A 25,015-nucleotide genomic window follows, 5' to 3' on the forward strand; every position below is an offset into this window, starting at 1 on the left:
GGTCAGCAGCCTGTCGAAGGTCTGTCTACCAGGGAGCTTTGGCAAAGGTCAGCTGGTGCACGATGGTCCCTCGTAGCTCGGGAAGAGGGCGTTTTACCAGGTCCTCTCTGGGTCAGTCCTTGGAGATAAAGCAGCTTTCAGATGGTGAAGGAGAGGAACAGCAATTCTTCTCTTCCAGCAGGGCTTCAAGGTCAAGCGTCAGTTTCACTCCAGTTACTCTTCGTAGTTTGGACTTCAGCTCTGAACACTTCTGAACACGATTCCTAGTAGTGAGAGTTCCCCAGATATACCGTTGATCTCCCATTCATTCCGCTGGGTCACACTGAAGCATCCAATCACTACGAAGGGCATTCATGTAGACAGGCAACCATTCAGGCACACAGTGCATTCAGGCCATTCACTTCTCTCCAGACACTCACAGTTATGTGTATTGGGACAAGTACCGAGCCATTCAACACTTCACACTGCATTCATACCGGTTTCGGGCAGGGCTGTGTCAACCACCAGATACTAGACACCCACAACATAGAATGCATATTCATCACACACTCCATTCACCCAGGTCCCACCCACAGGCGCACCCACAACATACGGTCGTTGGGAAGGCTCCAGCCAGTCTGGTCAGCACTTCCGCACACTACCATATATGGAACTTCCACCCAACAGCCAGTCAGGGGGAAGGGACAGAGACAGGGCTTCCCGGGACTTCTGGAAGATCAAGCTAACAGGCGATGGAAGGCAAGAGGCCATGGGGGCCATTTTGTCTCCATCAGGAATCTACCGATTCCAATGACAGGGCCTGGGCATCCCAAAATGGAGGACGCCCAGGGCACCAGTCATTTCAGCACGGAGCTGCCACCAGCCCATACCCTGCTCTGTGGGCCACCCACAGGTGCCCAAAAACATACACTAGGGGCACAGGGTTGCACCCCTACCCATGGGTGCCATAAGGGTATCCCATGGGTCTGTTCACCAAACCAAGAGAGAGAGCTGCACCGCCAGGAGTCCCACATGAACTCCTGCGCGGAAAACAGGACAGAACACAATAAAAAGCAGTAAAGTATAAGGATACGGAGGCCCTGTCCCTCCGATGCATTTCCAGCATCACAGCCATTGACGCAGGACACCCTCTGCAGAAAAAGTTTCCGAAGTGCACAGCTGTGGACATTACATGTCAAATATGTGGAATGCGTTGGAGGACACAATCCATTTGATGTTCTGGTTTTTGGAGGATGATCGCGCAACATGTCTAGAAACTCCATGCAATATCTGTCTTGGACACTTGACAATACTCACTTGTCTGATGTGATCCCCTCCCATACGTGGGCAAATTGAGAAATGCGACCCCTACTACGGTGGAATGGGAGGGGACCTGAAGCAGAGAGTCATTGCTTGGCATGGGTAGCCGCACCTCTGGTGGTTTGGCCTCTACCTCTAGTATAGCCTCTCCTAAACTGCCTTTAGAAAGAGAATTGAGAAGTTGGTAGTTGACCCAAATTGGTGTACTAGGAGCTGGTGCCCACCCGAGATGTATAGCTGGACTTGGCTGATGTTCTAGCGTATCCTTGCGCATGAAAAATGCATCGGTTGCCATAGGACCCTCTTTGCATAAAGGGTTTATTAGCAATCTATCCCAGAGTTTTCAGGGTTTCATGCTCCTTCTTGACTCCTTCTAGGCTGTTGACCACTGCTTTGCTAAATAAAACATTATTCTCTATTTGCATGTTAATAAGGGTGGCTTGAGCCTCAGGTTTGAACCCAGAAAGTCTCTGCCATGAATGGCGTTTAATGAGAGTTCCCTCTGCTACAACTCTTCCAGCTGTATCTGTTGCATCAAGTGTATTCTTGATGATAGCATTTGCAGTTTGCTTGCGCTCTCCCTTGTCCCGTTGGGCTCTATTGAAGCTAGCCATAAGGGCTGTATTATTGGCAATACGCATCTGGAACGCAGGTGACATTGCAACATTTTCCCCCAAAGCGTATATTTTTTTGCTTTCCTTATTAGGTGGTGCCTCAAAAGTAGCTAACCGTGTGCCAGCCCTCTTGTGGGTGGTAGTTACCACTAGAGGCTCTGGCTTTAAATGTCCCTTAATGAAGAGAGGGTCTGTGGCTGCTGGTTTAAAGTTCTATTCTATGCGCAGGTTGACTCCCCTGGTCTGTGCAGATGTTGGCAGGGAGGGTAGAAGACATCGCCTGACTGATTGTAATAACGGGATGTACTAACCTATTTGTTTTTTCTCGTTCAGGATGTCGTCAACAAAGTCAGTGTCTTCCTCTGACACAGGAGTGTCTATTTTAAAGAAATCAGCATTTTTTTAAGGTCATTGTAAAGCAGCTGCTCGCCAATAGGTGAGGAAGAAATAGGGTCATTGGTGACGTATGGCGATGGGATTGTATAGTCCTTTGGATCATTGGTGTCTGTGCCAGGGACGTCTTCTAAAAAGAAGTCCTCATCCTTGTCTGCATCTAGCTCAATAACAGACTCGTCATACTAGTCAGTTTGGTCTAACCTAGGCAATTTGGGTGGGGGTTCCCCTTCCTCTGGAGAGATGCATTTGTGCTTTATAGGGTACTAAATGAAGCCATCTTATTCATAGTGTTTTCAGACTTATCTTTAGTTGAGGGACTACCAGACGGGTTATCTTGGAGAGGAAAGACTCTCTCTTCATCCTGCCTTTTGTGTTTTTTCTTGTGAAGTGCCTCTACTAATGGGGGGGCGGCTCCTGTGTATACCGACCTTGGTGTTGCAACAGGTGCTGGAAATATTTGTTTCAGCGGCTGCAGTAGCTGGTTTGGTGACTGCAAAGGTTTTTTGTTTTTTTTAATGTACATTCTTATGGTTAATTAAAACCGTATTCAAGAAGCAAACATATGAAACAATTATACAATACAAAGTTCATAGACCAATTGTTAAAAAGAGCTAAAAACCATGCAATAAATTAATAACAGATTGCAATATTAAAATCAACAGACATACAAAGCAATACATTTACATATATACCCCCAATTCAGTACATCCTTAAAAACCCTTTTCCAAATATAGTATGCAGCACCAACAACAGTGACAAAAGAATCTGCAGCATAGATAGACCAAAATTGATCAAATAAGCCATGGATAAATTACTCTTAAAATAACAGTGTGACAAAAAAGGGTATGTAGTAAGTATGTGCCTAGCCGTTTCAATTTCACCTTTACAAAAGCGGCACTTTCTATCTTCATATGGTATAGCCAACCAAGCCCCAACATAATCACTACACAGTAAGATGTTAAAACTAAGAAATATAATACTTTGTTTAAAATCGTTATTACAAGATTTCCCTGTAATTATTCCATGAGTGGTATAAAGTGCATAATAGTTCCAAATTGTGAAGCTTGTCCCAATCCAGTGCTTTACTTTGCAATTGTGCAAAAAAGTCAGGAGAAGGCACTTAATGTTACTGTGGTATGGTTAAGTGAATCTTCTGCAAAAAGAAATCGAGCATAATACACAAATCCTGCATCAATGAGTTATAATGGCCACCGCGGATAACATTGGGTATAATGCCAAACAAGCTTTCTTGAGTAGCTTGAGCATGCATGGTCTTTATATACAATTTAATGCAGCAGACTTTCCAAAGGTTGGTGAGCGAAGTAATACCTAACTTGTGTCTGCTAACTTCCACTGGGACAAAGCAAAGTAGTCTTAAAACTGCTCTCCAAAATATCCCTTCAGATGTACTAGACCATGATGGATATTTCCCTTTGAGGATTTCCAAGGCGTATAACACACCATTAATAATACTACTTTTATAAATGTCAAGAAAACCCTCGATAGAGTGACCCCCCCCTTTTTAGCTAAGTACCTTTTTACCACATTCCATTTGTTATACATTTGCCCAGAAAGTGCATTTTCATAAAAAGTAAGGGTGGGCCTATTCACAATTGGGATACCCAAGTATGGATAAGTATCAGCCACCTCCAACAGTTCACCATTTAGCCTCCAACAATAAGGGGATTTTACCTTTTTTACGCAGATGTGCCCCAATTATCATGACTAAATTATTCTTAGTGGCATAACTGTATAAGGCATCTAGCGTCCTTTACAAACCGATAGAGGTCTTATCCAATACAACAGTAGCATCTGCATGTGAGAGCCACCTAATCCCTTCACCACCAATCTTGGTAGGAAATCTGTGAGTACCACACAAAACAAGATTAATGTCCGCCACATAGAGATTTTAAACAAGACTGGGTCAATAACACACTCCTGCTTTAATCCCTTGTTAGTCTCAACAGGGGCTATAAGTGAGCCTCCCCTATCTAGGCGGACATACACTGTGGTGTCTGTATACATGGATTTGATCAAATGTAATACTAGTGGGCAAATACCCCAGCTCTGCAATTTACACCAAAAGCCTTTCACGATTAAGACAATCAAAAGCACCAGAGTAATCTATATAACAATGATCCAGATTACAACCTGGACAGCGAAAGGTATCTGCAATAACATAAGGTAAAATGTTATCCACAGTACTATAGCCAGGCCTGAAGCCAGTCTGCTGATAATGGAAAGTTTTGCTTGTCATAATCCATCTGCTCATTACATCCAGTAATATTAAAGGTATGGTAGGTTCAGAACCACTCTTGCTCAGCGTATGTTTGGGTTTAGGAACGTGTGCTGAAATTGGGCGCTGTGGTCTTGTGAGGCTCTGAGCTGCCTGCTTAAGGGAAAGGTTCTGCAACCGCTTTGCTACTTTCAATGGGTGAGCCGAAATGTGTGTTGTGGGTGGGTGTGGTTTTTGTTTGTGTTTATGTGTCTGCACCTCATGCGCTGCTCTTGACGGTTTATAGTCAAAAATTTCGAAAAGTAAAATCTCGAAAAAAAAGCACGAATTTAAAATCTCGAAAAAAAAAATATCGAATTATTTTTTCCAATGCGTTTTTTTTCAAAATGGGGGTTTCCCCCCAACCCCCCTTTTTTCATTTTTTTTATTTTACCCCTTTTTTTTACTTACCTGACCCCAAAAACACACACAAATAAATAAATACAAAATTTGATATATTTTTTTTTTTCGAGATTTTTGTTTCGTGCTTTTTGCAATTCGAGATTTTATTTTCGGTATTTTGACCGACAACCGCATTCCGGAGCTGGGGACGGCACCCAGGAATCCTCTCTCCCGATCGGATTTCTCCTCTGCGCCACTTATGGTGCAGGGACTGTCCAGTTATGCCTCAGATTTCTCTGCACCAACAGGGTATTCCGACGATGCTTCAGCTTGCATCACGTAGGCTGCCAAGGGCTTTGACCGCCGATCTTTAAGTGTTTTGGGTATGAAGAGCTTACACGCTTGACATGTACTTTTGTGGTGGTCTTGAGGGAGACAATGGTTACACATGTTATGTGTATCCCTCCAGGGAAACTTCCGGCTACAAAACAGGCAACATTTAAAAGGCGTTTTCTTCATTATAGGCACTGGTGGACAGTGAGATGTTACAATTAAAGGGGAATATAAATGGAGGCAGTCTCTTAAATATGTCAGAAATGTCTTCCGCCCACTCTCCCTGCTGCGTAGGCCAAAGCCTGAAGGATGGTAGGCCATCAGCAAGGCTCTTGGATCTCTGGACGGTGGACAGGCATCGTCAAGAGTCACAGGATGCATTGAATGAACTTGCCAAAGGCGAGAAATAATGAGTTATTTATGCTTATATTTACATTTATAACTATTAGAGTCTCTGTGAAGTGCACTAACTCTGAAACCAGAACTCCACAAAATGCAACCAACTTGATGGCAGAAAAAAGTCCCAGTAGGGATAGTATTACAAACATGCCCTATCAATGTCCCTTTTCGATTTTGAAAAACAAGTAATACTCTGCATCAACCACTAGATGTCGGCCTATGCAAAGCAGGTGATTCTAAGCCGATCCACAAGCCTCAGAAGATCAAGTTATTTACCAACTGGTAACGTTCTTTCGACTGGATGTTCCTCCCACGTATTCCTCATCTTTGAAATTTGTATCTCGCAGCTTTGCTGCTTCTGAAAAAAACTTCTCGGCAGAGGGCGCTGTTCACGATTTTGTGGCGTCGATGTGCCTCAAAGGCCGCTGTGGCATGATGACGTCACCAGTAGTATAAGTAGCTTGTGCCGCGCCCAATGGCTACAGTTCTGTTTTTTCGTTTCATACATCGAGGTACTATTTAGGCGCACCCCAGACCTTAAGTCTCATAAAACGCAAAGTGCAATTCACGTAAATTGCACGGCGGGGTAGGCTGGGAGGGGCGAAACGGAATACGTGGGAGGAACATCCAGTTGAAAGAACGTTACCAGTTGGTAAGTAACTTGTTCTTCGAATGGATTGTGTCCTCCCACGTATTCCTCATCTTATGATAGACTCCCATAGCAGTGGTAAATTTGGTCGAGGGAGTACTACTTAGATTTATCATGAACTGAATGAAGGACTGCCTTGGCAAAAAGGACTTCTTGAGAAGAAGAGGATTCTAAGCAGTAATGCTTAACAAAAGGTATGAATTGATGCCCAATATGCCGCTGAGCAGATGTCAATTAAGGGGACACCCCTTTGAAGAGCCGCAGAAGTTGCCATGCCCCTCGTGGAATGAGCCCGAAGCCCTCTCGGCGGGTCCTTTCCAGCAAGTCTGTAACACTCTCCAATAGCCAGTATAATCCACCAGGATATAATTTGTTTTGTTACCGCTAGTCCTAATTTAGGACTGTATAACCCACAAAAAGTTGGTCATCATGGTGAAATTTTGCCATTCTCGCAATGTAAAAACTCAGAGCCCTTTTTGGGTCCAGTCTGTGCAACCTCTCTTCCTCTTTGCCCAAATAAGGTGGAGGGTAGATAATTGGAAGTGTTATCTTTTGCGACAGATGAAAGTAAGAAACTACTTTCAGCAAGAATTATGGTTTGACTCTAAGGACCCCTTATGAAAAGTACTATAAGGAGGTTTGCATGAAAGAGCCTGCAACTCACTTACCATGCAGGCTGATGTTAATGCCACAAGAAGAGCAGTTTTCAGTGTTAAGAGCCTTAATGGGCAGGAATGCAAAGGCTCAAAGGGTATACCTATTAGAAAATTTAACATAAGATTTAAATCCCAAGCAGGGACATGAAATGGGACGATAGGGTACACGTTAGTGAGTCCCTTCAGAAATTGGACAATTAATGGTATCTTGAAATAGGAAACCTCTTCAGAGCGCCACCCGGTATCCTTTTATTGTTCCAATCTGGAGCCCCAGATTGGCCAGGTGTAACAGAAAAGAAAGCACCATAGGAGTGCCACATTGAAAAGTGTACACATTCTTGTCCTTGCACCAGTTACTGAATTATTCCAACGACACTGATATAAGGATTTGCTTGCTGGCCTTCTGGCCGAAAGCAAAATCTCAATTACGTCATCCGGGAGTTCCCAATCCTTGTATCTCAGCCTCTCAGAAACCATGCATGAAGATGGATAACCCGACCTTCCTCTTGCGAGAGAAGATCGTCTCTTTGTGGAAGACATATCCAGAAGGTCCGGGTACCATGTCCTCCTGGAGCAATTAGGATCATTGTTTTCCTGAACTTTCTCAAACTCCCGATTATGTAAGGAGTCACGGGGACTGGAGAAAATGCGTACAGAAGTGGAAATTCCCAGTCCACTATGAACGTGTCCACTAGAGCTCCTCTTGGATGAAATTCCCTTGAGCAATACTGATCGCACTTCCGATTGATCTTGTCCGCAAACATATCCATTTGAGGGGGTTCCCCAAAGGGTGAAGATCTCTTGAAGGACTTCCTGATCTAGTTCCCACTCGTGGGAGACTGTGCTCTGCCTGCTCAGAGTGTCCACCGCCGTGTTCTGCTCTCCGGCTAGGTCAACTGCCGAAGGAGAGATTCCTTCTTGTATTGCCCAGAACCATAGCTGCCCTGCCTCTCTGCACAGTGGTAGTGAGCCTACGCCTCCTTTCTTGTTGAGGTAGTCCATGGCCACTGTGTTGTCCGTCATTATCAGGACATTCTTTCCCCATACAGAGGGCAGGAAGGCATTCAGCGCTAGTCTGATAGTCCTCAGTTCCAAAAGGTGATGTGCTGTTTGGACTCCAATGGAGACCAAAGACGGCTGATTGTCAGTTTGTTGGTGTGGGCTCCCCACCCTGTGAGTGAGGCGTCCATTACTACTGTTATCTCCGGCCATGGTTGCCAAAAAGATTCTGCCTTCAGAATGTTCTCCTTCACAAGCCCACCAAATTAGGTCTTGAGCAACTCTGCTCGGAACTTGCAGAAGATCCGACATATTCCCTGAAAATTGGGACCACTGAGTCATGAGTGCCCATTGAAGGGATCTCATTCTCAGTCAGGTCTCTGGCACCAGGAAAATGCAGGATGCAATGAGACCGAGCAACCTCAAAAAATTGAAGGCCAGAAGATGTTGGGCATTCTGGAATTTTGTTACCATCTGCAGAATGTGTTGAGCTCTCACCTTGGGAGGCGAGGCTTTCCCAGAGGAAGTATCCAAGACCGCTCAGATGAACTGGAGTCTCTGGAATTCTATCACATGGGAATTATTGTAATTGAGGGAGAAGCCCAGTCTGTGAAGGGAGCGACAGGTGATACTGAGATGTTGCTGGGCTTGTTCGGGAGAACGAGTCCTGATCAACCAGTCGTCCAGGTAGGGGTAGACGTGAGTCCCTCCTCTCCTGAGACTTGCTGCCACTACCGCCATCAGCTTGATGAAAACCCTTGGGCAGAGGTCAGCCTGAATGGCAGAACTCACACCTGATAGAACCGCCAACCGTGAACCTCAGGTACTTTCTGTGCTTGAGATGGATTGGCACATGAAAGTAAGCATCCTGAAGGTCCAATGATACCAACCAATCTTGGAATTGGAGAGCCTGCAGGATTTGAGAAAGGGTAACCATCTTGAGCTTGTCCTTCCTGATGAACTTGTTCAAGTTTCTTAAGTCCAAGATGGGTCTCAATCCTCCGTCCTTTGTGGGAATCAGAAAATAATGGGAATACCAACCTTTGTTCCTCTCCACTACAGGTACTTGTTTTATTGCACCTTTCTTTAGCAGGGTTAAGATTTCCTGCACAAGGAGCAGATCTGGAATTTTGACGGAGTTGGTTCTCGGTGGATGATCCTGAGGCCTTTTTAGAAAAGGAAGGAATAACCTTGAGCTACTGCCCCGCCATTCGTTCAGATGCTTAGAGATTCTACCTCCCACCGGGGTCTTGTGGGTCAAGGCCTCAGAGTGACTTAGAGGTGGCTGCAGCAGCAGCAGCTGAGGGTAAAGAGCTGCTGCTGGGGCTGATTTAGCACCCCTTCCCCATCCACCACGAGGGAATCTTCTTTGCCCTCGTTGTCCGGCCTGTGCTCTTCCTCTACAACTGAGGAATAGAAGCAAAAAGAACATCCTCTCCAGGAAGATGAGCCCGAATAAGGTTGGTGAGGTTGCCGAATGGAGGCGCTAAGGGAGTTAGCCATCGCTTTGGAGGTCTGCAGCTTCTCCAGACTCATCTGTTTTGCTGCCAAACAACCTCGAGCCGTCAAAGGGCATGTTGAGCAGCCTGGCCTGCATGTCCGTTGCAAACCCCAACTTTCTCAACCACGCAAATCTGTGCAGTACGGTGCTTGCAGCCATGGATCTGCGAATGCTGTCAGCAGTATCCAGTCCTGATTGGAGACACTCTCCCATTGCCTCCTTCCCATCCTTAACTAAGTTCAGAAAGCCTTCCCTTTCCTCGCCTTCTGGAATGTGATCAGCCGCCATGCTAACGCAGTCCCACAGGGTATCATTAAACCGAGCCAGTAACATTAGTGGACTTCAGGGCCATACTGCCCGAGGTAAAGACCTTGTGAGCCCATGCGTCCACTTTATCGACTCTATCCGGGGGAATAGAGGGATAAGCAGACTGTTTGGTCGAAGTAGCAGCCTGGACTACCAAACTCTCAGGTGTAGGATGTTTACTGAGATAGTCAGGGTCACTGCTCGTGGGTCTATATTTCCTAGAGAAATTCCTGTTCACAGCAGGTGCAGATTCTGGAACTTCCCAGTTGGCTACCACCTTCCTCTGAAGGGCCTTATGAAAAGGTAAAATTGGGTCCTTCTGGCAACCCTGGTCCAAGATGTACGTCATGTCATCTTGTTCAAAGGTTGGTGAAGCCCTACTCCAACCCATATACTCAGTGACCCTGTTCATAACATTTCTATAACCTTAATCAGCATGGTCTGATGGGTCAGGTTTACCCAACTCCAACTCTGGTGAAGTATCTAGACCACTAGCAGAGTGAAGGGAGTCACAGAGATCTTTCAACCTTGACTCAGGGTCAATTAGCTCTTCAAGTACCTCTCTAGTGACAAATCTCAATCCAAACGGAGAAATGTCTTCATCGGAAGCACTTTCCTCTTCATAAATTGAGGACATTGACTTAAAAAAGGCTTTTTTCGGTACAGGTTTGAATATTTTCCCTGAACCGGTTTGTGCTTCGATGGAATCAAAGATTCGGTTGACGGCGTCGAAGACGGCTTCGATAAAAGGGTTTTTTCAGCCCTGATGGCGTTGAAAAACTCGTCAAAGGTTTCTACGTTTTTTGCTTCTTTGCCGGTATCGGAGATGGACTCGATTCACAAGTCAATACCTTCGACACCTTTTTGTCGGGTCGAGTATCGTGCGTCTCCGATTTACTACTCGTCTTCGCCGAAGTAGTTTTTGACCTCCCTGAGTCATCCAAAGGAGCGACTGGGGTATGGCTCTTTTGAGGGGGTCGAGGCCGCATTCTCAAAGATCTGCATCATCTCTACCCTACAGGCATTCCCTTTACTGGGGGAATCCAACCTAGTTGGGCATTTTATGACCTCTGTAGAGGTATCTGATGACTAAGAGGGAGACCTATGATGTCTCTTCTTCACCTTCTTCGAAGAAGACTAAGATTGTCTCGACCGACTCCTTGAACGGGACCTCTCTGAATGTTTACGCCAAGCGGAGTCCTTAGACTCCACAGACTTTTTATACTTCTTCAAAGCAGCCTTCGAAGCTTCCCTCCCCACCGCCAGTTTTCTGCGTACCCGGAGAGCTTTTTCAGTCAAAGTGACAGGACCCGTCGTCATCAGTCCGGTGTCCGGAACCCAAACACCAAAGGCAGACACGGTGAGGATCATTTATCGACATCTTCACCCCACAGTCGTGACATTTTTTTAATCCTGACTTACGGGTAGAAGGGTTTGAAGAAGACATTTTTTCAAAGATAAACAAAGTGCGCCGTTATTACTCGAAGCAAAGCTATTGGAAAAATGGAACTGAAGCCAACTGACACAGCACGAGCTACTTACACTACTGGTGACGTCGACACGCCACGACATTGTGCACAGCGCCCTCTGGCGAGAATTTTTTTTCCGAAGCAGCGTAGCTGGCGAGATACAAATATCAAAGATGAGGAATACGTGGGAGAACACAATCCATTCGATAAAATATATATATATATATATATATATATATATATATATATATATATATATAGGATACATTACTCACCGTAATCGTATTTCTGATGCTTGTATCTGCTTAGATTCACATGCTGTGCATAGGCCGACATCTAGTGGAAGCTGCGGAGTATTACAGTTTGTTTTTCGAAAGTCGAAAATGGGCGTCGACACAGGCGTGCCAGTAATACTATCCCTAGTGTGACGTCCACTGTACCCAAGATCCCTCACGCGTGTAGGATCCTCAGATTGTATTTTTTCTGACATGAGGAAGCATGAGGAGTAGCGTGAGTACAGATAATCCAAGCAGATAGACAGAAAGGTAAGACTACAAGCAATCATGCGCCTTCTCTCGGAGGGGAGGAAGGGTGGGTCGCATGTGAATCTAAGCAGATACAAGCATCAGAAATACGATTACGGTGAGTAATGTATCCCTTCTGAGGCTTGTGGAATCTGCTTAGATCACATGCTGTGCATAGATTAGCGAGCAGTACCAGAAGAAGGAGGTGGGATGTGAGAAGGGTCATGAGCAAACAGGTGTTTTAGAACCGCTTGTCCCACTTGTGTATCTGTCTTGGAATGAGTGTCAATGCAGTAATGCTGAGTAAAAGTGTGAATAGAGCTCCAAGTAGCCGCTTTGCAAATGGTGTCGAGGGGAACATTTGCAATGAAAGCCAGAGTGGCACCAATGCCTCTAGTAGAGTGGGCCCTTGGCGTAAAAGGCAGAGTCTTTTTAGAAAGAGAGTAACACAGCTGTATACAGTTGATAATCCACTTCGAGATAGCGCCCTTAGAGACGCGATCCCCCTCTCTGCCTGTAGCTACGGAGACAAACAGTTGATCTGTTTTCCTTAGCGGTCTGGTTTTATTTACATAGTATAGGACCGCCCTACGCACATCTAGGGTGTGTAGTTTCACCTCAGCCGAGCTTTGCGGGTTCTGGAAGAAAGTCGGAAGCTCGATGGACTGGTTTACATGGAACTTGGATATGAATTTAGGAGAGAACCTAGGGTGTGTGCGTAAAACCAGTTTGTCCTTGTGGATAGTAAAGAAAGGATCCTGCACTGACAGAGCCTGAATTTCACTGACCCTTCTTATGGAGGTAATGGCTACTAAGAAGGCCGTTTTATAAGTCAGGTGTTTGAGACTACTTTTATGCATGGGTTCGAATGGGGGTCCCATGAGCTTAGCTAGCACCACGTTGAGGTCCCATCCTGGCGGTGGGTTCGAAATAGGAGGGTGAAGTCTCTTTACTCCTTCCATGAAGGCTTTAACCACTGGTACTTTCCACCACGAGACCTTGTTATGGGATGTGGTGTAAGCCGAGAGGGCTGCCAGGTGTACTTTCAGCGAGTTAAAAACCAACCCTGCATCCAGCAGGTGGAGCATGTATGTCACAACGTTGGAAGGAGTGCAATCAACCGGGTTGATTTGTTTATTCTGGCACCAGATAACGAATCTTTTCCACTTATCAAAGTAACAGTGCCTTGTATTTGGTTTCCTGGACTCCTTTAGAATGTCCATACACCTCTGTGGTAATTTGAGATGTCCAAACTCTATGACTTCAGGAGCCATGCTGCTAGGTTCATAGAGTTGGGTTCCTGATGCACTGTTTGACCCTGTTGCTGGGACAGTAGGTTGTACCAGGCTGGGAGTCTGATGGGTTCGCACACCGCCATCCTGCGTAGGTGTGGAAACCATGGTTGTCTCGCCCACATGGGAGCAACTAGGATGAGCGTCATCGATTCCTTGTTCATCTTGTACACCACCTTCCTGATGAGAGGAGTTGGTGGAAAAGCGTACGCAAACATCCCCGACCAGTTCATCCACAGGGCATTCCCTTGGGAGTCTGGCTGGGGGAACCTGGATGCAAATCCTGGGCATTGTTTGTTTTCGCTTGTGGCGAATAGGTCTATAGTGGGGAAACCCCACTGAGAGAAGAGATCTTCTACTACGTCTCTGTGAAGGACCCATTCGTGTTCTTCTGGGAGGGAGTCTCTGCTTAGAGCATCCGCTAGGGAATTGAGCTCCCCTGGAACATGTTGCGATGACAGGAAGATGTTCCGTCTGAGTGCCCATATCCATATTTTCTGGGCAAGCTTGGACAGATTTGGCGAACGAGTCCCCCCTTGCTTGTTCAGATAGAACATGGCTGTCGTGCTGTCCGTCCTGATCTGCACCGACAAGTTCAGTAGATGGGGCTCGAACGCCCTTAGCGCTCGGAATACTGCCAGAAGCTCTAGCATATTGATGTGGTTCTTGGCTACTGAGTGAGACCAGAGACCCTGAGCTGTGTGGTGGAGATGGTGAGCTCCCCACCCAGTTAGGCATGCATCTGTAGTCACCACGGCTTGTACTTCGGGATCGTAGAAGGGTTTCCCCTTTGCGAGATTCTCTCTTGTCCACCAGTGTAGGCTTTTTACGAGTGTTGGCGAAACGACCACTAGATCGTCCCAATGACCACTTGCCTGAGACCACTGTTTCGCCAACCATTCTTGCATGGGACGCATGCGCAGACGCGCGTGGGGGACCAGGTAAATGCATGACGCCATCATGCCCAGTAACCGCATAGCTTTGCGTACTGTTATCTGTTGACCTGACTGATAATGCGGAATTTGCAGAAGTATATTCCGAATTCTCTCTTCTGAAGGGAAGGTCAATCCTTTCTGAGTATCTAGGATAGCTCCTAGAAACTGTTTTGAGGTGCTTGGCACCAGACTTGACTTTTTCTCGTTGATGGAGAAGCCTAATTCGTGGAGGAGGTCGATAGTCCTCTGAATGTTCGACCTGCAAATTCCTGGGGTTTCCCCCGTTATGAGCCAGTCGTCCAGATAAGGGTACACCGGGATTGCTTCCCTGCGTAGGTGTGCAGCCGCCACCGCCAGTACCTTGGTGAATACCCTTGGTGCTGAAGCTATCCCGAAGGGCAGTACCTTGAATTGGTAGTGGCGACTGTCCACCTTGAAGCGCAAGTACTTTCTGTGCGCTGGGAGCATGGAAATATGAAAATAAGCATCTTTCATATCCAAGGTTGCCATGTAATCCCCCTTTTTTAGGAGGGGGATTACCTCTTGTAGCGTGGTCATACGGAATTTTTGGGGCTTGACATACTTGTTGGCAGGCCGTAAGTCCAATACTGGGCGCATTGTCAAATCTTTCTTTGGCACAAGGAAGTAAGTTGAATAGATACCCTTGTTTACCTGGTGTCCTGGGACGAGTTCTATCGCGTCCTTTTCTAGCAGAATGGCGATCTCCTCGAGAAGGATCTTTTGATGCTCTAGGGAGTGCACTCTTTGTCGTGGAGGATGATTCCGGGGACGCTGCAGTAGTTCTATACAATATCCTGCGGATACTGTTGACAGCACCCATCTGTCTGAGGTGATCCCTTCCCAAGCCTGGGTGAAGGTGGAAATGCGTCCCCCTACTGGGGTTGCGTGGCAAGGGACCCTGAACTGAGCGTCACTGTTTTGGTGGAGGCGTGCCACCTCCCTTGTTGGGGCTGCCTCTGCCTCTTCCACGACCTCTCTTGTTACCCCTGCCGTAACTTTGGGTAGACTGCTGGTTGTTATTCCATTGTGTACCCTGTCCCTGGGTATAGTTGCCTCTTTGTGAATTTTGGCCGCGTGGGCGACGAAAATTATTGTTCCCCCTCTGGTTAGGGGGTTTGTTGGTAAGCTGGCCAAGGGATTTGAGAGTCTCATATTCATCTTTGGCATTTTTAAGTGCGTCTTCGACCGCTTTCCCAAACAATAGGTTGGGTTCCACTGGCTTGTCTATTAAAGAAGCCTGGGTTTCTGTCTTGAATCCCGACTGCCGTAACCACGCATGTCTCTTGATAACAGTACCTTCTGCTATCAATCTCCCTGCGTTGTCAGCGGCGTCGAAAGTTGCTTTTAAATGCAACCAGACACGGCTCTCCCCTCTGCTGAGATCCGAGCCAGCTGGCCCTTTAACGGTTCTGGAGCAGAGGCAATGAGCGCCGCGACTTCTTCCCATTGATGGCAATTGTAACTAGCCAACAGGGTGGTGGAATTCGCAATCCTTGCTTGGTAGGCGGACGTTGAGGCTACCTTTCTGCCAAACCCGTAAAGTTTTTTGCTCTCCTTATCGGGAGGGGCTTCTGATGAAGATAAGGGCGTGCCAGCCCTTTTTCTAGTGTTGGTCACCACTAGGGAATCTGGTTTAAGATGTCCCCTTATATACAGAGGGTCAGACTGGGCTGCCCGGAAAATCTTTTCAATTCTGGGGTTGACAGCTCTGGTGAGGTTAGGATTCACCAGGGAAGGATCTATTCTTCGTTGGATGGATTTGAGGATAGGGATGGTCTGAGCGACCGGTCTTCTCTCTCCTACAAACTCCTCCGCGAAGTCCCTTTCCTCCTGTACACCGTGGGTGTCGATGTGGAAGTGTTCCGCTGCTCGAGCGAGAACCTCGTTGAGGAGGGGCTGGTTATCAACTGGAGAGTCAGTAACTGGGGCTTCGCTTTGTACTGGGGAATCTACTCTGTAAATTTCCTGCTCATCTTCTCCCTCCTCCAGGTCCTCATCCTCTGCATAGTAATCTGTCCCGGTTTGTTCTTCCATAATTTCAAACTCCTGGTCCTCTTCAGGGAAAACTTGTCCCTGGTAACTGGGGAGTGGAGTAGAATATGGAGTGGATTAAGGCTGAACCTCGAAGGGTTCAGGTCTTTCGACCCGGGGCTTTTTACTTAGCGGGATAGGATCGGAGGAGCCTGAGGGTGTGGCCCCTTGAGGGTTATATGAAAGAAAGTGTTCTGGGTTCTTATCATAAAAATCAGCCAAGGAAGACATCCTAGACATAACCCTGTCTATGTCTTCACTGGACCATTCCCTGGAACAGGGTATTACTTTAGCAGGTGATGATTTATGGGACTTTTCAAGGGTAGACTTGTGTTTACTTGTCTGCCTAGGGTGAGAGGATGGCTTTACAGGGGTGGAAGGCTGTGCTTTCCGCTGTTTCCCCCCCTCCCCGTGCGTGGAAGAAGTGTTTTCCCTGTCCCTTGGAGGCCCCAGAGACTTTCGACGCCTGGCGCCGAGGGTCTGGAGAGGTATCTGTGTGCTTCGGGCGTGGGGCCTCACTGGTGTTAACCGCGGTCTCGGTATCTTGGAGTGCGGCCTGGGGGTGGAAGTCGTCTTCGTTTCCCGACGATCGAACTTCCGTTAATGTGTGTAGCGAGGCACTCTTGGCAAGAGTGGATGATTGCCTTGCGTCGTGAGGTGATCTCGATCGAGAGCGCCCAGAGGACACCGAGTCGGACCGTTCTTTTTGTGCCTCTTTCCGGGAAGTCGACTTCGTCGAGGTCCGGTTGGTCTTAGTGTGTTTAGTGTGTGTTAGGTGTGTAGCGCTTGCGTCGCCGGGGGTCTTCCCCATAGCCGCCCTGCCGGACGACCTTCCGAGGTCGGGGACCTGCGCTCGCCGGCTGTCTTTCGACGCCATAATGCCCTCGCCGTCCGAAAGTACGGCGTCGCTGCCATCGCTGAAGGCGCCCTCCGCTGCCATGGCCTCCTGCCTGGCGTGGTGGGCCCAACGCTTTGTCGAACGGTCCTTAAGTGTCTTAGGTTTAAACCTACTACACGCTCTGCAGTTCGCTTCGGGGTGATCCCTCGGCAAGCAGAGATTGCACGTGGCGTGCCTGTCGACCCAAGGGTATTTGCGATTGCACTTGGGGCAGAATTGAAAAGGGGTACCCTCCATACGCACCTTAAGGCAGCGGGCTGCTAAGTGTAGGAATATATAAAATGTAACTATATATCAAGAGTGAAGAGTATGTACCACCCCCCACTCTCCCTACTTGTAAGGGCCGAGGCCAGCGGCCTACTAGGCCCGGGCCGAGGCCAGCGGCCTTCCGAGGCCCAGATCCGTCGTGCAGCAGTCGACGGTCGATGACTTCTCCAGCCGTCGTCGAGGTTGAGGGTCGACGTTGGGGTGGGGAAGGAAATGAATAAGAATTATAATTATAATAACAGCAAAAGTATGGCTAAGGCCAGGGAACTCCGCAAGATGCTTCCGACCAGTATGGCGGAAAAAAACAATCTGAGGATCCTACACGCGTGAGGGATCTTGGGTACAGTGGACGTCACACTAGGGATAGTATTACTGGCACGCCTGTGTCGACGCCCATTTTCGACTTTCGAAAAACAAACTGTAATACTCCGCAGCTTCCACTAGATGTCGGCCTATGCACAGCATGTGATCTAAGCAGATTCCACAAGCCTCAGAAATATATATATATATATTCATACAGATTTTACACTCATCTTGCTGAGCAAAGCACATTAAACTATAGAGTAAAAATATTAATTATTTTCTGACAGAAGGTGAGCATTTCAAAATGGGTAATCTGGTATATTCAGGGTTTGGAATTTAGGGGAGCGGAGAGCTATTTAGCTCTTGCTTAGAAGAGCATGGCTAACTTGACACCAACAGCTACCACTAGCTACTTATAGCTCCTCAGTTCAACTGATGCCAAACAAACACCCTTTTGTGAATTTAACTCTGTGCGCTTGGGTTCATCTATACGACATTTAAAGCATAAGGTACCATACATAATGAACACAATGGCATGTTCGATTCTTATGGGAAAGTTAGATTTGCGCAACGCTTTGTACTAGCGCCTTGTGCCCCCATGGAAGCTCCTGGTCACTGGTTAATGCTGGATAACCATGGGGTGCTTTTATTTCCTGCTTATAGAAACTTAATTTCGATCCCTGTATATCATTTGTCCAAAATACCCCTAAAGGTAATGGGACAAATAGAAGCAATGAGGATCCCTGGCTACAGATAATTTTGGGAACATACGAATGACCACAGAACTTTTGAGAAATAGGTCTGTGATAAAAGTGTTGCATACTTGAATGACTAAGCACATACTAACTTAGAACTCATTTAATCTTTCACAACACTATCCCTAACATAAAAATGTATGTGGCCATGAACCACACATACTCATTAACTCATGTTTTGGATTTGAGGTTGGTTTGACGTTTTCTAGAGTGAAATACACTTTTGTGAGCATGTCAGGCACATATATGTTAACTCTAATACTGGTCATTGTGAAATAACATTCTTAAATTAGGTTGCATTTTTATCCTGGCAAATGTTTTAACAACATTTTGAAATGCCAAAAATCACTGCACATAAAAAGTAGAAACGTGTCTTACATAATATTCTATATATGTTTCTCAATTTGTAAATGTACTGTTCATACAACTTTTCTCACCAAACAGGAGGCCAAACGACAGAAATAAAACACTGGGGAAGAATTTTAGATTGAAAGGAAGCAATACATGAATACACTTACTAATGCTTTTGAAGCTAGGCCAATGTAAAGAGGAACAGCTTCGAAGATTCAGTCGAATCACATAAGGTCGACATTTCTGCAATATATTAACTACAATTTTATCCTGGATCTTGTGCCTGGCCGTTGCAAAATCAATCTAAAAACATAAGAAAATTACTCAAACAGTATCAAATATATATTATCTATATATATATATGCAGGGTAATGTATCAAAGGGGTTAGCATCTTCAGTAACAATTGAAAAGATACAAGTTTCATCTTTAGAGTGCTAAAAAGGGTGATCTGCCAACGTATCTATTTCATCCAATATATCCAAGCTATGATTAAGGGGTTCATTAATGTCAGGCAGTATATTGCACCTCCAACCATCAGTGTTTCTTTGACAGGCATACTATTATCCAAGTTTCCAACTAAGTGTATTTGAAACAGTACTCACCCATAGCAAGATAGCCCCAATTACTCCAATGTTCAGGGCTGATACTCTAAAGCACTCCCTTGCCACAGATGAGTACAGTAATAATACAATATATGAATCAGGTACCAAATCACCACCATGTGTTCTGCTAAGTTTCAGAGGCCACTCTTGATACTCATGGTAAGAGGTAAAGAAGGTGTTCATGGCCGAAGCACTGCATGGATCCTTCATGGCCCGTCTGCATCGACAGATGCCACTATTAAGTAGGCCAGGGAGTAGATACCTTTTCTTAACTTAATATAGCAAGCACAGCATAATAAGCAAAGGATTGGAGTTCAAGTTTCATTAAGCACACAGGTACATATATATCAATGCTCAGCTGTTTCTAGTTATAACTTAATAGGGGGAGCTGGTTACATTACAAATGGGTACAAAGAGACCTACCCGATCTGCTTTGTGCCCAGGATACATAGTTCTATGTGCTTGTATATATTTTAAGTGGCATATATGCTCTTACTAAGCTTTTAACCGTCTCAGCAGGAAGAAGTCGAGCTAATGAGTCAGCAGTGAAGCTGTGGAGGAGAGGGTATTAGACAACGATGACGTTGGAGCTGACCCTGGAGCGGCAAAGTCATGCTTTTGTGTGCCCTGGAGCACACTGAAGTCAAACAATGCTTGATCGCATGGCTGCCTTCTTCCTGGAGAGGAGCCGAGATCCACCAGGTGACCGTCTGAGGTGATTGAAGAGGTGTCATTAATGGGCACTTGGGTCGAGAGGACATTGGACTGGGGTGCCCAGATTCAAGAGTTTAACCTGCAAATCTGAGTAACGTGAAACTTATTATACCATGTGGTAGTTTAAAATGTGCACCATCGTTTGTTCACCAGGCAAACTGTGTCACAACAGGTTGCAGCTACAAATTCACCTTGTTTTGGGTAAAGACTTCAAAAGTTCCCCTTGTTATTGTCCCAAAATAATTTCCTCTGGTACTGGCTGGAGCAAGACTATCATCCATGAGCTAAGGACATGTCTATTCAAACTCCCCCACTAGCAAACGATTCTGACTGGAACTTTGGAAGCTGTTAGCCGGGTAAACGGATGCAGAGATTGACATTGCGATTCAACCCAAAAGGGAGTTTGGGGCAAGATTCAAGAGCTGCTTTCATGCTCAAGGAAAAATATAAGTATTTGTGTGTTATACTTTAACCTATGCATGGTTTTCTTCCGGTTTATGGTTGAATAATAAAACAAACAATAGGAGGATTTTCTAAAACCACGATTCTGTGTAGGAGTATTTGTGTGTCACAGAGTCTCTATGTCTTGCTCTAAGGTCGGAGGTCCCCCTCAGTACTTAACGTGGAGGCACACCTTACCCTCACGCTGGGGCTTCTGATGTACAAAAGGATTCAGGTGGAATGCCGCAATTGGTAATGGCTGTCACTTTCCTGTACACTTGCAGCACATAGCACATCCCACTGTTAGGGAGAATGCTCCAGAATGGCTAATTTCCCTTACCTACTGAGTCCCTCAGCAGCTTTGCTGGATTTCTAGGATTTATTTTTTTCACCTGGTAAGAGCGTGAGCCTTTTTTCCCACTCTTGCATGTGTTTTGCTGTGTGTGGTTTACATTTTTATGTGTTCTTGACTGTGAAGCTTCACCTACTCCATAGGCATCATCTTTTTACCGTTTGTTACACAGCACCTTCAGTGCAGTAACACGGGGTTGTTGTTTTAGACTTTCCAACTCTGACTCCATTTTTCTGTGACCGACTACTGTCTCCCACAAACATGTAAAGTTGCCATTGACTATTAGTCTTTTTAAACTCACATACTCAGTACAAACTATCATACATAGAGTTCTGGAAAGGGTTAATTATTATCCCTTTTTGTCTGTTTCTCATGGAACACTGTTTCATTCCCTTTTCATTAAGACTTGGCTGGTGGCAGTGGTAACTACCCTATATTTCCTACCGCGGCTATCTTAAATAGCCCTGGTAGCGTTTTAGGCTGTCTTAGTAGCCTCAAACTTAAACCCGCTGGCCCATATAGATTTTTATATGGTTTCGGCTGGGTTTATTCGCCATTTCTTTTTGTAAAAGTCTTTCTCGTGTTCTTCTCTGCGCACCAAACCGGGGTTGATTTCTTTGTTCACCATCCTTTCGCGGGCTTCTGCACAGAAGCCCTCCTTAGGCGCCTGAATGTCTGAGGAGGACAGGATGTGAGGGAGGGGTTTGAGACTCCCTGCACAGGGTCTCCTTGGAGACCCATGTCGCACTCTAGCATGATTGGATGAGGTGACTGTCCCAGCGGGACAGCCACCCTGCTGTGTGATTGACAGCCAGGCTGTATGAATGGGGAAAAACTGCATAAAAAGCAGATCTCTTGGGATTGGAAGTCAGAGTCGCCACTGGAACGAAAGAACCGAAGAGGAGCTGACAGAAGAGGACCCCTACAACGACTGAACCGCCCAGTGAAGCCCTATTGCAGGTCTGAATCTTCATACTCCAACGACAGGAAAGATCTTCAAGGAATCTTCTCCCCTTGAGCTGGTGGGACCAACCAGTTCACCAAACTGCTTGCCAGGTCTCCCTTCTCTGGTCGAATTTGCTGTACAAAGCTACACTGAACCGGATAGCTAGGAGGAGCGGACCCTGCTTGCGTTTTAAGGAGCGCACCTTTTATTCGTTGATTTGCTCTGCTGCTGGTTTCTTCCCTGGGCAGTGCAGGACCCTCCAGTCTTCCTACTTCGTGTCAGTCCGACAGTCGCTTCAGGAACCGTGAGCCTGCAGGACCTGCCTGAAACGTCCGCCCCAGCTACAGCCTTCTTCTTCATTTAAGGTACTGTTCAAATCCGGTTGTTCGTTTCGTCCAGCCACGGTGAAAGTGATATGATATGATGTGATAGGGCATTTATAACACGCCTATACACAAGTGTTTCAAGGCGCGACGAGGCAAGGGAGGGGGAACAAAGGGAAGACAGACAACGATCCTACTAGGCCAGGTGTCATTCAGATTGCGCAAGTACATGGAAAGGGGAAAGGGAAAAGTGCGGGGGGGAAGATAGAGAGGGGGGGGAAGTGCAATACAAGGGATAGTACAATAAAAAAGATAAATAAAAACGGCCAGCAGGTGGCAAGTATACAGTAAGTGCAGAACATAAGTGCTGGTAGGGGGACTGTAAGGATACAGAAAACAGACCCCAGGTGCAGGGGTTGTCAGGGAGGCAGTGCAGGTGGGCAACTGGCGGGCCTGGGCCCAAGATCAGAAGGGAGGCCAGGTATCCAGTGCAGTATCTGTCAGGAAAATCAACAGGGGAGAGGGGGAGTGAAGGCAGAAGCAAAGAGGAAAGTTTTGAGGTGCTTCCGGAACCGGAGATGGTTCTCCTCAAGTTTCAGGGAGGCAGGAAGGCTGTACCAGAGGGAGGCCCCTGCCGAAGAGAGAGATCTACCACCAACTCGTTGCTTGGAGAAGCGACTGACCCTGAGGGAGTTGGAGTCGGAAGAGCGGAGAGGTCGAGAAGGAAGATATTTAGGAAGAGAGATTTGAAGGTATTTCGGCCCCAGGCCCCAGAAGGCCTTGTGGACAATGCAGAGGGTGTTGAACTTAATCCTCACAGCCACTGGGAGCCAGTGCAGAGATTTCAGTCCTGGAGAGATACGATCCCTGGGCTTGAGGCCAAGGACAAGTCTCGCAGTCCTGTTTTGGATAAGTTGCAAAGGGCGGAGAGTAGAGGCGGGCAGATTTAGATAGAGGCTGTTACAATAGTCCAGCTTAGAGAGAACCAGGGCTCTGGAGACAGTGAGCTTCTGGGGGAAGGAGAGGAAAGGAAGAATACCTCTGAGGAGGTGCAGCTGGTAGTGTGACTTCTTAGAGACATCAGAAATGTGAGGAGAGAAGGAGAGTGTGGAGTCGAAGATGACCCCAAGGTTTTTAGCCATGCAGGTGGGAGCGGGAAGAGGGCCAAGAGAGGCCAGCCAGAGAGCTGCAGGGAAGGAGGGAGTGGGTGTGCCGATGAGTAGAATCTCAGTCTTACTGGCATTAAGGCAGAGGTCATTGGCGACACACCACTCCTGAATGGCAGACAGACAGTCAGAGATGAGGGAAGGAGAGGCGGAGGCCGAGGGTAGCCTGAAAGTGTGCGAAGTTTTTCGCCAATACAAGGGCTTGTCCTTCTCCACTCTTTAAAGTAACTTTTCATCTGACCAACTTCGTTCTGAACTCTTGCCAAAGACTTAACCACGAACTACCCTGAACTGTATGATTTTGAGCAAAGACTTTGTTCCATTGACTTTGGGCCAGGTCCCTTGAATCCAATTTCCTCATTGTAGTTGCTTTTACTAGATTGCCCTGTTTAAATAACTTGTTGGTGCTGCTCAATTTATGCCTAACCTTTGTCGTTCCCCCCCTTTTGCAATACTCGTGTGCCATTTTGCTCACACTTCATTTTGAGCTTAACTTGTGCATAATCTATTGGGTACGGTGTAGTGTATTAGTAATGTGATTTTTTCAACTGCTTTACTTTAGTGAAACGTTTTACAACTGATGTGTAAATACATGTATATTCTTTTACTCAGAAACCTTGAGTCAGTGTTTGTTTGAATAATAGTAATTGCTGTCCTTTGTGTAACTATTGATACTGCTCACTTGCTCTTGAGATAAGACTGGCTGCTCAGCCATTGCTACCACTTTACTGTGTAGTACAGGCTTGTACCAAAGGTGAATTTGTACTATCACTTGTAGTCTTAATTGTGTGTGGTGTTCCCAAAGGGTACTGCATATAATTATGCGTAACAACCACTCACCATGTAGGGATACTCGAACAAAAGAAGCATCAGTTGCATTGTGGTTGTAGCTGTTGAAATCCGAACCGAGGGTAGTTTGAGCATTTAATTTGCATATTACAGAAAGTTGAAGTCCTTACACAGTGTTTGCTTATTACCAAAGTGATTTGAAATGTTTTTACTTTTGAGGGTGACTTTTGTATTACAGAAGAAAATAGAACAATAGAAACATTAAACATGGTTAAATTGGCAAAACCAGAAAGGAATGACCCTGCAAAAGGTTTTTTTGTGTTAAAGGTCCTTGGGTTACTGCCCCCACAACAGTATTTTAGCATATTTTGACCAGGGTAAATAAGATATCTGGGAAGAGTCAAACATTTGGTCACGTTGAGAACTGTACCACCACAACATTGTAAGTTATGTGCAATGGCGATTTTGATGAGCATGAACTGCCCTATGATTTAAATGCCTTGCCAGATGCAGGGACTCCTTTCCCAGCTGATAAAAGCATGCCTTCATCACTGAGAACCATGTGTGACAGATGGCCATAAGATATTTTGGAGTCTTCAGAAGGTTGAAGTATTTTATTGCAAATAGGCCAACAGGTAGGAATTCTCTCATTTAAACAATGCTGCTAGATAGGCAACAGGATTATAGGTAGGGGCTGAAATAGGGTTTGGGCAAGTGGGTTAACGGCTGTCCCTCTCTCTCTTGTCACTATTGGGTTTCACCACCTTGTCCCAGGTGGCTGCAACCCCTGTTAATTCTACTGAGCATGGGGGGTGCTGTTGGGCAGCCTAGAAAATGGCTGCCTAGCTCTTGTGCTCCGTGCACCATTGACACAAATCTGATACCAACGGCTGTTTTTCCTGTCATCAGCCACCCAAAACCTACCATTGTGCACAGCGGATTCCCTGCGACACGTCTGCTGACAATCCTGGGAAAAGTTGGAGCTCCAGGGCCTGAATACGGCCAGCCAGCGATTTGACCGTGCGCATAGCCCTGTCAATTGCCAGGCTGGCCTACGCGACGTGGG

The 25,015-nt window shown here is 46.3% G+C and overlaps 1 protein-coding gene across 2 annotated transcripts in view; it reads right to left on the bottom strand.

The window, feature by feature from the left end:
- Positions 1–25,015, bottom strand: part of FBXL13 (F-box and leucine rich repeat protein 13) — a 2,326,763-nt gene that overhangs the window by 1,437,471 nt on the left and 864,277 nt on the right. For both annotated transcript variants that reach the window (XM_069628059.1, XM_069628058.1), the window contains exon 9: positions 18,783–18,918. In XM_069628059.1, coding sequence (XP_069484160.1) covers positions 18,783–18,918 — 136 coding nt within the window. The remainder of the gene's footprint in view (positions 1–18,782; positions 18,919–25,015) is intronic.

Source organism: Ambystoma mexicanum, chromosome 12 (assembly GCF_040938575.1).
Source record: "Ambystoma mexicanum isolate Mex_15411 chromosome 12, UKY_AmexF1_1, whole genome shotgun sequence".
Taxonomy (NCBI): domain Eukaryota; kingdom Metazoa; phylum Chordata; class Amphibia; order Caudata; family Ambystomatidae; genus Ambystoma; species Ambystoma mexicanum.